This window comes from Vicia villosa, unplaced genomic scaffold (assembly GCF_029867415.1).
Source record: "Vicia villosa cultivar HV-30 ecotype Madison, WI unplaced genomic scaffold, Vvil1.0 ctg.001324F_1_1, whole genome shotgun sequence".
Taxonomy (NCBI): Eukaryota; Viridiplantae; Streptophyta; class Magnoliopsida; order Fabales; family Fabaceae; genus Vicia; species Vicia villosa.
Window position 1 is genome coordinate 204,658 of NW_026705575.1, and position 11,260 is coordinate 215,917.

Genomic DNA, 11,260 nt, shown 5'->3' on the forward strand with positions numbered 1-11,260 from the left:
ACCGTTGGATTAATGATAATCAATGGTTATGATTTGGAGTAAGTGTTGAACACTTACTCTTGGAGTCAATATAACCCTCCTCATATATATATATATATATATATATATATATATATATATATATATATATATATATATATATATATATATATATATATATATATATATATATATATATATATATATATATATATATATATATATAAGCATTGATTGTGAGTCATCTCATTTGTTTTTACTGTTGATGGTTTCTAATGACCCAAAACAAACTATTATCTGTCCATAACACATTTATTCATTAAGAATCTTCAAGAAGCAAGTTTCCTCAAATCCAGTAGAGAGCAAGCCAACATCTCTTTAGAACCACTTCCTTCCTCCTGAAAGATATAAAAAGATAAACTGAGATAGGTGAAAAAGCTAAATAAATTTTAATTCTCATTTTAATGAAAAACACATACCATTTCTTTCTAGGTCAAAATCATTCTCTCATAAACAAAACAACAATATTAAACTCAGATATATTTATTTTGATAGACCTTTTGAAGAAAATAGAATGAAAATGCTTAAAATATATTTTATGAAGTTTATTTTCAGTATCAAATCAAGTTTTATTTGATAAATAGTATGAAATCAAAGTAAAAATAATCTTTAAGAAAAACAATAAGCAATTAAATATGAGAATACACAGGAAACATAAAAATAGAAAAAATCAAATCAAATCAAACACACAAAAAATAAAAATCAAAGAGGATATATGATAAAAAAAAGTATAAGAGAGAACAAAAACTTAGTACATAAACATTCAAAATTGGTTGTTTTTTATCCACCTCTCCCTAATTATTTCAAAATTGGGAAAAGGAAAAAACATGAAACGTGAATCACCTCTCCCTAATTTTCTTAAAATTGGTTGTTTTTTTATTTTAAAAAATAAAGTAGAAAACAATTAATAATAAATTAGAAAAGGGAGAGAAAATGAGAAGTAAAATTGTTCCCTTCCCTAAAAATTCTCTAAATGATTTTTTCAATTTATTATCTTTAAATTAATTTAAAAAGAAACCAGTCAAAATTTACAACATTATTTAATGAAATAATAATAATAATAATAATAATAATAATAATAATAATAATAACAATAAAAAAATGGAAAAGCTAAAAAATTGTGGTAGAAAAAAATGACTATTTGACAGACCAATAAATGATAGAGATTTGACATTTTAATTAATTAAAGAAAAAACAAATAAATTATAGAAAGAGAAGATATGGGATACCTCAGAAAAAAATCAACATTTGCTAAACTCTCACTCTCTCTTCACGGTTTCTCACCATCTCTTTGTTCTAAACAACAACAACATTTTTCAATCTAAAATGCCATCCACTATATTTTGTATATTTTTTAGATCTAAAGAAGAAAAAAAAAATGAGCTTCAATATGTGCAACATCAACCAATTTAAAATTTTGAAAGAGAAACAGATAAAGTCATAACACTTAAATCTCACCTTATGTTGAAGAAATATTAAATTTCAAGAACATAAATCCATACCTAGAAAAATATAGATTTACAACCTAAAAAAATAAAAAACATTAAAACTTACAATTTTTATTTTATCGATGTTGTTTAACCTTATACACCTTCATTTTTGTAGATCTACGATCTGAAGAAAAAAAAAACAAAAGAAGTGAAAAGATATTAAAAAGATGAGAAAGATATAAGTTTTATTATGAACTTCAAAAATGACAACAAAAGATCTATATTATCTTGAGAATGCACAAATGGTTACATACACGCGTAGATCTACAACCTACGAAAGCATTTAATGTTAGTTTGCATCTTCATATAGATCTACAACCTGGAAAAACAAAAACAAAAAGAAATATGAGAGATTGCATATAAATGAATGAAAGATTGTGAGAAAATGAAGAAGAAATAAAGAGAGACGAATTTGAGGGATTTAGCAAGCATATAGAAAGAAGAAAGGAAGAAAAGTGGTTAGGAGAAAAGAGAGTAATTGAGGGAAAATAGATAGAGAGAGAGAGGGGGGGGGTAGAAGATGGAAGCTGCAGGAAGAAGCAAAAGTAGTTTTGAAATGATCAAAACCAAAATAGAAGCAATGTCTATCTTTAGACTACTTTTAGACTGTTGATGTGAAAATAGGTTAATATAATAATAATAAATACTCTGCAGAATATTTAATGTAATATATGAAGGGACATCTAAGAAAGAAGATATTAAAATATATGGAAAATGGAAAAGTCTTGGGTTTGGTGAAATGAAAGAAAAGAAAAAGGTTGAAGAATTAATTAAGATTTCAATGTGTACCAAAGGAAACGTGAAGTGAGAACATAGAAATACAACCAAGGCATCCATGTGGCTGAAGCAGAAAGCAAAGGGGCAAATATGTACTTTCCAGATCATAAAACTTTCTTATATTGTAGATGTTTGCAAGATCCTTTGTTAAGGTATAGACAAAGACACATAAAACTACACCAATCAATCTAAAGGAACTCATTGCTATCTTTTAAAAAAAATACTATTCCCATGATCTAATCTTAAATAAGTTCTCTATCTTTTCAATAACTACAAAACTCCATAAAAAGATAACATTGTTCCTACTTGACTAGAAGGGCCAATCTATGAAGCACGGACACCTCCAGGAGTTGCCGTATCGTAATTTCTAACACGCGACAATGTCCGACACTTATATGACACCCATACGATACATATTGGAAAAGTCAAATAAGTGTTGAAAAAGTCATACCATTGTTTCCAAATAAATAATTTATTTTTTTTTACTCTAACATTCTATAAATCGGTGTTTGACACCCATATGACACTCATACAATACATGTCGGACAATTTAGAAAAGTGTTTAAAAAAGAATTTTGTTTTACCATTTGCTTCAACACACTTTATACATTTTTTAAGACAAATGTCACACACATCTAAAAGAACTCAACATGTTTTGAAACAATGTTATCAATAAAAATTAAAGACAATATTTTTATTAGGATAGTTTTAATACTTTAAACAATAGATGGATCAATGAAGTTCATATAAGCTCATATATGTACCAATCAATCCTTATAAACATTATGTTAACCATGCAGTCACTTCTCTGCACAGCCTTGAGATCCCTCTCATTTCGAAGTGAATTCAGCGACCACTCCACGCCCTCTTTAGCCTTGGGTGTTACACGCCCCTCGCCATCTTCGACCACGGGTGTCACAAGATGTGTGCATCGGTTTTCTATGGATTTTTTTCGTCAATGGTTGTCCGACCCAAGAAATCAGCATCCAAAGGGGTTTGAAGCAAGGTGTACCCCCTTTCTCATTTTCTTTTCCAGCTAATGGCAGAAGGCTTGAGTGGTTTGTTTTCTAGGGATGTGGTTCTTAGGCTTTTTTCTGGATTTAGAGTGGGTTCCTCGGATCTGCGTGTCTCCCATTTCCAATATGCGGATCATAGAATTATTATGGAAAAGGTTATGAATGAGAACCTTTAGTCAATTAATTATATTCTTCGAGATTTTGAGCTTGTCTCATGTCTTCAAGTTAACTTTTCCAAGAGTAGTCTCATTGGGGTTAATGTGGATCCTAACTTTATAGAATTAGTTGGGGATTTTCTCTATTGTAAGCAAGAGTCTCCTCCCTTCAAGTATCTAGGGTTACTTGTGGGGTCTAATCCTTGAAAAATGTCTTTGTGGGAACCTTTGGTTAGTCTGAATTCTAGTAGAATAAGCTTGTGAAGACATCAATGTGTTAGCCTCAAGGGTAAGGTGATTTTACTCAAGGTTTGGAAGATGATCGTTAGGATCCAAATAAGGTTCATCTAGGAAGGGTCAAATTTGATTCTAAGATTTCTTTTGTCAGATGGGTTGATACTTATAAGCCTAATAATAGAGGGAGCCTAGGAATTCGAGATCTAGACTAGGTGAATCCGACTCTTTTTGTTAAGTGGAGATGAAGACTTATTTCGCGGGCTACTAGCCTGTAGTGTGGTATTTTGTCGGCAAGATACGGTCCCCAAGTTTTTTCCTCACCTATTAGAGATAGGTCTAATGGATTCTATTTTGCCTTATCTTAGTGGAAATGAGTGTATCTCATGGGCTCTAAGGATGCTTCTAATAGGTTTTGGATCCTCTTTATAAGAAAATGAGGATAGAGCATGCAAACATCCTTTGGGAAGTATCTTTGGGTATGGACATCTCCCCTGTTTCTTCAGTTCCTTACGCTCTTTAGTATCTCTATTTAACAAGATTAGGAGGTTAGTTGGATAGGAGTGTATGGAGATGGTAATCTAACTTGGGAGTTCAAGTGGAAAAAATCACTCTTTGTATATCAGTAGTTCATGGTTGCTAATATGATTTTAGTCATTCAAGAGGTGATACTCTCTTCGGACCCTGACAAGCGGTGGTAGGGTCTCTTATATAACGATTTTTTGTCGCCTCATCTAACTCAAGTCTTCTTGAGCGCATCATGTTTAGTACCTATCTACTCATTCCAGAGAACTATGCTCTACCTTTTATATAGGATAGTTGGCCCCCTCTAAAGTGGTTGTTTTCTTATGCAACTTCTTCAAGAGAGGGTCCCTACTAAAGATAATCTATTTAGGCATAGGGTGTTTGTGGATCCTAAGGTGTTTTGTGTCCGATGTGTAAGGGGAAAAGTTAGTTACCCATCTGTTTGTGATTTATGGTTTATCAAGGTTTGTTTAGTATGATATCTTTAGGTGGTCGGGGAGGTCCTTTATTTTTTCAAAGGATCTTAGTTCTATTTTTTTATCCTCAGATTATTGGGAACTAGGCCTAGGGTAACAGGTGGTTTGGTTATGATATGATATGACACGCAGTTGTTTGATAGAATTGAAAATTCCATAATAATATCATTTTTTCATGCTTCTCTACTAGTGTGAAGGATGTGGATATAAGACCATTTTCCTTAATTGAAAATGGTATTTTGATAGGCATGCAGGAAACTCTTGTACTTTTTTGTGTGGCTTGAGAACTCTACTCTTTGTCTGAGCCAATATAAGAGCGAATGACTTTGGCCTTAGTGGTGGAGAGTTTTTGGTGGGCCTTTAGAGGATTCTTTTATGTTTATGGTGGTTCTTTTTTGCAAAGTTTTAGCATGTGCTGCTTGATGCAGTTCTTTTTTTTTCTCTTTTTGTTCAGTGTTTGTTATGTAGACTCGTGGTAGACTTTGTAGCCTTTATTTGCTATTGGATTCCATTTGATTACTCCTTGTACCTAAATGAGTTCTTAGTTGTATTTTGAGGTCGCAGTTACTCGGAACGTTTTATTTTTATATCTATACCATTATTTAGGGGTGTTCATAGGTGTGAGTTGACCCACGAACCTACTGACCAAACTGAATCAACCCATAAATTACTTGATCTCGTTCATTTATGGGTATATCAAACGCAACCCACAACGACCCGCATAGTTTTGACTTGGGTATCGGGTTTGAGTGTTTCTACCTGCGAACCTGTTGACCTAACCCGTTGATGTGACATTTGTGATTTATTATTTATTATTATTATTTTAAATAAAAATAGAAAATTAATATCTCACTGTTAACCATAATTTTGCTTATAATTTTTTTCAATACTAATAGTATTACTCGACCAATAAATTTATGTAATTCTAAGACTAAGTGTTATTTCTTATTTTCTTTTGTATCATATCCAACTTACGTATTTTATGAAAATAACGTGTTTCGTGGAATTTTCTACTATTAATAAATGTTATGTCATGTGGATGAATTTTATTAAATATTATATAATGTGTTTCATCCAATTTGTATGTTAAAAATACATGTAATTGTATTGAATTGTGTTACAATTTTTTTATATCTAAAAAAACCTATAAAAAAAAATTTATTTGAAACATAATCCACAAACTCAACCCAACCTATATATGAGCATGTCGGTTTCGGTCGATTTTGAATGTGAAATGTGGGTTGGACGGTTAATTTAACCCATTGAAATTTGAACGGGTCGGATAACAAAAATAATTTATTGTTTAATTATTTTTTATTAATAATTATAAAATTATTTTAAATTGTTATTTATAATATCCAACAAAATTTTAGAATAAAAAAAATTCCATTTTTAACATAATAATATCCCACAGTTCACTTCATTCACAGCATGAATTTCCTTTGAAGTTATTGAGAATATATTTTCATCTAGGAAAGAAAACACACAAAATCCATCGTGGCAGAACAGAACCATTGGAATCCACAAGTCATAACAATCACAAAAAGAAAACAAAAATGATATGAAGAAGATAAGTGGGACCACTAGTATCACAAACCATTACCAACCTCACATTCTCTTTTCCATCAGTGCCTTACAACACAATCCATCCATGCAAAACTCACTCACACACAGCAAAATATCAACAACAAAAAAATCCACAATTTTGCAGTAACCATGGTTGCAATGGCAGCAGCAACAGCCTCATCACAGTTAATATTCTCAAAACCTTACTCTCCTTCACGTCTCTGCCCCCTCCAACGCTGCGTCTTTGATACAAAATCAGTCTTATCGAGTTCGAGGAGAAAGCATGTGAGTGGCTCTGGTGTTAGATGTATGGCTGTGAAGGAAGCAACTACTGAGACAAAGAAAAGAAGTGGATATGAGATTATAACACTCACTAGTTGGTTGTTGCAGCAAGAACAAAAAGGGATTATTGATGCAGAACTTACTATTGTACTTTCTAGTATCTCTTTGGCATGTAAACAAATTGCTTCTTTGGTTCAAAGAGCTAATATTTCTAACCTCACTGGAACTCAAGGTGCTGTAAATATTCAAGGGGAAGATCAGAAAAAACTTGATGTTATCTCAAATGAGGTCAGTAATCAGTATTACATGTTTCCTTGGTCTTTTTGCTTTGTTTTTTTGAATAATAATACATTCTTTTAAATTGAGTCGAGTCGCAATACTCGATATTGTTTCTGTTTGGTTTGGTTCGGTTTTTGTATTATTTGTCACGAAATCCAAAAGAATGTACTAGGATGTTTGTTTGTCACATTCTTAACCAAATTTACAGATACTTATACTTAGAAGTTTATTCAAGTAGGTTCTAAAATTATTAGACAATGTGTTTTTGTTCAGGTATTCTCAAATTGCTTGAGATCAAGTGGTAGGACAGGAATAATCGCGTCGGAGGAAGAGGATGTGCCAGTGGCAGTAGAAGAAAGTTATTCTGGAAACTACATTGTTGTATTTGATCCACTTGATGGTTCATCCAATCTCGATGCTGCAGTCTCAACTGGTTCGATTTTTGGGATTTACAGCCCCAATGACGAGTGTCTTCCTGAGTTTGGTGATGACTCTGATGACAACACAGTAAGTGATACTTTGGAATTGAATGTTTCTTCATGGTCGAACTCGAACCAACTGAATCATGATTTAAAAGTCTCTGTGGTTTTTAAAATATGTCCTCTGATGTTCCTGTATAGCTACCAACTGAGCTGACTTAACAGGACTTCTAAAATATCGCCTAACACAATGTATATGTATATGTTTATTGCAGCTTGGCACAGAAGAACAAAGGTGCATTGTGAATGTGTGTCAACCAGGAAGCAACCTTCTAGCAGCTGGCTACTGCATGTATTCGAGTTCAGTAATCTTTGTTCTTACCATAGGCAAAGGAGTGTTTGTATTCACATTAGATCCAATGTACGGAGAATTCGTTTTGACTCAAGAGAATCTCCAAATACCGAAATCAGGGAAAATCTATTCTTTCAATGAAGGGAATTACAAGTTGTGGGATGAAAACTTGAAGAAATATATTGATGATCTTAAGGAGCCAGGTCCTAGTGGAAAGCCTTATTCAGCAAGGTATATTGGTAGTTTGGTTGGTGATTTTCACAGGACACTGTTATATGGTGGCATTTATGGATACCCTAGGGACAAGAAAAGTAAGAATGGGAAGCTTAGGCTTTTGTATGAGTGTGCTCCAATGAGCTTCATTGTTGAACAGGCTGGTGGAAAAGGTTCAGATGGTCATCAGAGAGTACTTGACATTCAACCCACAGAAGTAAGTGTAGATTTACTTTATATGTCCCTACATTTTTTTTTTTAAAACTAGTCCGAACCGGTTGAATCAGGAACCGACCAATTTGTGGGTTTTGAACTGCAGTTTGGTTGAACTGAGTTTAACCGGGAAACCGAGCTTTACGAAACCTTGCTAAAATCTCTAATAGTTTATGATAAATGGTGTGATGATAGACTTATTCAACTTTTCCCTTTTATGGACAGATTCATCAACGTGTTCCACTTTACATTGGAAGCACAGAAGAGGTGGAGAAGGTTGAAAAGTACTTAGCTTAAATGACATACTGATGCAATGAAAGTTGTTTTGTTTAAGAATCTTATTCTCAATGAAACTAGTCACAATCAAGTGGTTTTAAGGAAGAGTTCTTTTATTTTATTCCTCTCATTTGATTTCTCTGTTCCAAAGAAAAGAAGAGAAACGAATATTTCAAGGTAATTCAGATTAATTTGCATTTTGCACATAAGCATTTTGTATAAAATTTTGAAGTGCTAATCATGTTTTAGCTGCACAAGTTACCTAGCCTTAAAACTACAAAGAAACAATCATGTCGCTCCATTTCCTGTTCAAAATAACAAAGTGTCTCGATGCAAGTAAAAATTGATCAAATTACTACATATCCGCTGTATCTCCTTAAACATTATCTGTCCATAGACTTGAAAAGTCGATTCTACCAAAGACTTGAAATGTCAATTCCTTTTAAAGGATTGTCATTTGAGTTAGAAATATCAAAGGAAGAAGGGTCATACGACTTTAATTTTGAACAAAAGTGCCAAAATCTCATTGGACCATTGGTTTTTCATGCTTTTAGGAGCATCAGCAGCAGAATAAAGAATCAGTTTTCATGCTTTCAGATGCATTAGCAGCAAAATCTCATCGGTCCTGTCAGTAAATAATAAATTTTATATCTATATCATTATCAGCATACAAATAAAAGAATCATGTAGACAATACCATGCATCTTATGATATATCCACACATGCTACAAAATTGAAAACAATAGAAGAGAACTTACTTTCAACAAGTTGAAACTAAACTTTCCACGTATTCCATAGGAGAAAACCAACAGAATTCGGTTGCAATTGCAACTCCAATTCTCTTTACTCTCTTTTCTCTCTGATTATAGATAACTACTTGGTCATCTTCATAACCTGCCAAGATACATGTATCTCCATTCTTAGAAAGGTACAACGGCAACAAAGAAGTACCAATATGAATTAGACTGTTGGGCATTTGAATATCAAAGTAGTTAATTTTAAATAACAGAGTCCACGACTTTTGCACTCCAAACTCCTTCATCTGCCATATAACAAACTCAGACCCCTTTAAATCATGGGAAAAGCAAAGGCAGTCCATTAGAACACTATGAGTCGGCTGAAAGAATGGCACCTCATCAAAACCCGACGGCAGCAAAAACTGTGTGCATGTCTCGGTAGAAAGATCAAGCGAAACAATAACAAACTGTTGTGCATTAGCAATAGACTTGCAATCATATCGATAAAATGGTTTGATGTATTTGGGTAGAGCCAACCAGTTAACAGTACCATTCAAATGCAGACCATTATTAATCCTTTCAGTGTTACGACCATATATCAAGTAAATGGGTATTGAAGAGCCATATTGAAAACTTCTCCAACAATTATCATCCAAACTCAAAACTCTGAACTCATTTCTCAGGGAATATGTCTGGTCTTCTCGAACCTTAACCTTATATGAGGCCACGACCTTGTAAGTTCCAGTTGAAATATCACAACCAAAAGTGAACTTGCGAGAGTCATATACAGTTTTCTGGTCTTGAAAAGTCCCTAGTTTTTTCGACAGTGTCCTCGTGGCAGGGTTCCATAAACGAAACCAGTACTTCCGATAGCGATAATGGAAAAACAAACAGATTAATCCGTTGCAGGTACCAACTACTTGACAATTGTACATCCCTCCAGTGAAATTGTCGTTAGAAACAGTGATTGACGAATCCGTCTCGAGTAAACGAAGCACGGGGAAGAATTTGACTATACCCATAGGGTATCTCAGTTTCTTTGGTGTGAAAAGGAGGTATAGGTTTAATGATGAATTCTTCAAGTGTTTTTGTACAAAGGATGGGTCGGATATAAGAGTTTTCCATGTCTTGCTCACACATTTGAGTTGCACGAGTATTTTCACAGGAAGCAAACACAAAATTTCAGATATGATTTCGTGAGGAATGAATGGCGATGAAGGGGGCAGTGTTGCACTGGATTGAATTCGTTCCTTAATCGGAAGATAATCCATATTCATCGTAACTACCGACTACTGTAAACCTTATTGTTATTCAACTAAATAAAGAGAAATAGGGTAGACCAAGCTTCCTTTACAAGGCTCCCCTGACTTAAGGCCCACAAGTCATGTAAATCATTTGAATATTTGAAAAATTAAACAATTAAATTTAGGTGCCTACAAAAAATAAAGGGCAACTTTACACATCTTAACTGTGTATTGGTTAAAAGATTTGCCACTTAATTATGAAATTAAAATTTATTGTTTTTAATTATCGCAATAAACTTTTGATAATTACCCATCTACTCTATTTAAAATTTTGAATGCATTGATTATACTTTAAAATTTTGAATGCATTGATTATACACAACTTCATAGGAGTAACTTAAATATTCAGTCAAACATACAAAATTCCTATACATCTTTGAAAACAAAATATTTGTAAAAGCATTGGTTTTAATGTTTTTGGTTTATTATTTTTTTCATCTATATAAACTTTCGTTCAAAATTAACAAAAATGAATGTTAGTTTATTTTTATCAAAGATCAATCATAACACATTTTTGTAACGGTTAAATTTTATACATTAGCTGTGTAAGTTTGTAATTATTTATAATTTATAAATAAAGTTAGATTAACATATAGTCTGGCTTTGTTATTAGTTGCACACAGCTTATTTTTATCAATAATAAATAAATAAGATTTCATTTTAATGATGATCTTCATTTCTGAGAAACAATCTATATGAAATCAATTTTAATTTAGAAAACTTATATATTTATAGATTTTTGTGAATAAAATGATGAAGATTAGAATCACAATGGATTCATTTTGTTCCTTTATTATACCTCTTGATATTTTAAAATGAAGTTTAACTTTGAGATGGGGGCAATCACAATCAGAATCACAATCACAACCAGCCTTAATTAGAAATAAATGAGGTTTTTATATTTATA

General features: G+C 32.6%; 2 protein-coding genes and 1 long non-coding RNA gene across 4 annotated transcripts; 1 reads left to right on the forward strand and 2 right to left on the reverse strand.

Moving 5' to 3' along the window:
- Positions 1-228: 228 nt before the first annotated feature.
- Positions 229-2,132, reverse strand: LOC131634642 (uncharacterized). 2 transcript variants are annotated; one of them, XR_009293599.1, is made up of 4 exons: positions 1,784-2,132; positions 1,594-1,653; positions 1,269-1,399; positions 229-377 (listed from the first exon to the last, which is right to left on the reverse strand). It is a non-coding gene; the product is annotated as an uncharacterized LOC131634642 (long non-coding RNA). The 2 variants fall into 2 exon arrangements; XR_009293600.1 differs by lacking the exon at positions 1,269-1,399 and having other exon boundaries at positions 1,784-2,113.
- A 4,195-nt stretch (positions 2,133-6,327) lies between these two features.
- On the forward strand, positions 6,328-8,433 carry LOC131634646 (fructose-1,6-bisphosphatase, chloroplastic). The gene is made up of 4 exons (XM_058905299.1): positions 6,328-6,848; positions 7,113-7,346; positions 7,534-8,040; positions 8,262-8,433. Exons 1-4 carry the CDS (start codon positions 6,429-6,431, stop codon positions 8,331-8,333), a joined length of 1,233 nt encoding a protein of 410 aa, XP_058761282.1. The 5' UTR covers positions 6,328-6,428; the 3' UTR covers positions 8,334-8,433.
- A 639-nt stretch (positions 8,434-9,072) lies between these two features.
- On the reverse strand, positions 9,073-10,341 carry LOC131634644 (F-box/kelch-repeat protein At3g23880-like). The gene has a single exon (XM_058905297.1). It carries the CDS (start codon positions 10,324-10,326, stop codon positions 9,073-9,075), a length of 1,254 nt encoding a protein of 417 aa, XP_058761280.1. The 5' UTR covers positions 10,327-10,341.
- Positions 10,342-11,260: the final 919 nt, after the last annotated feature.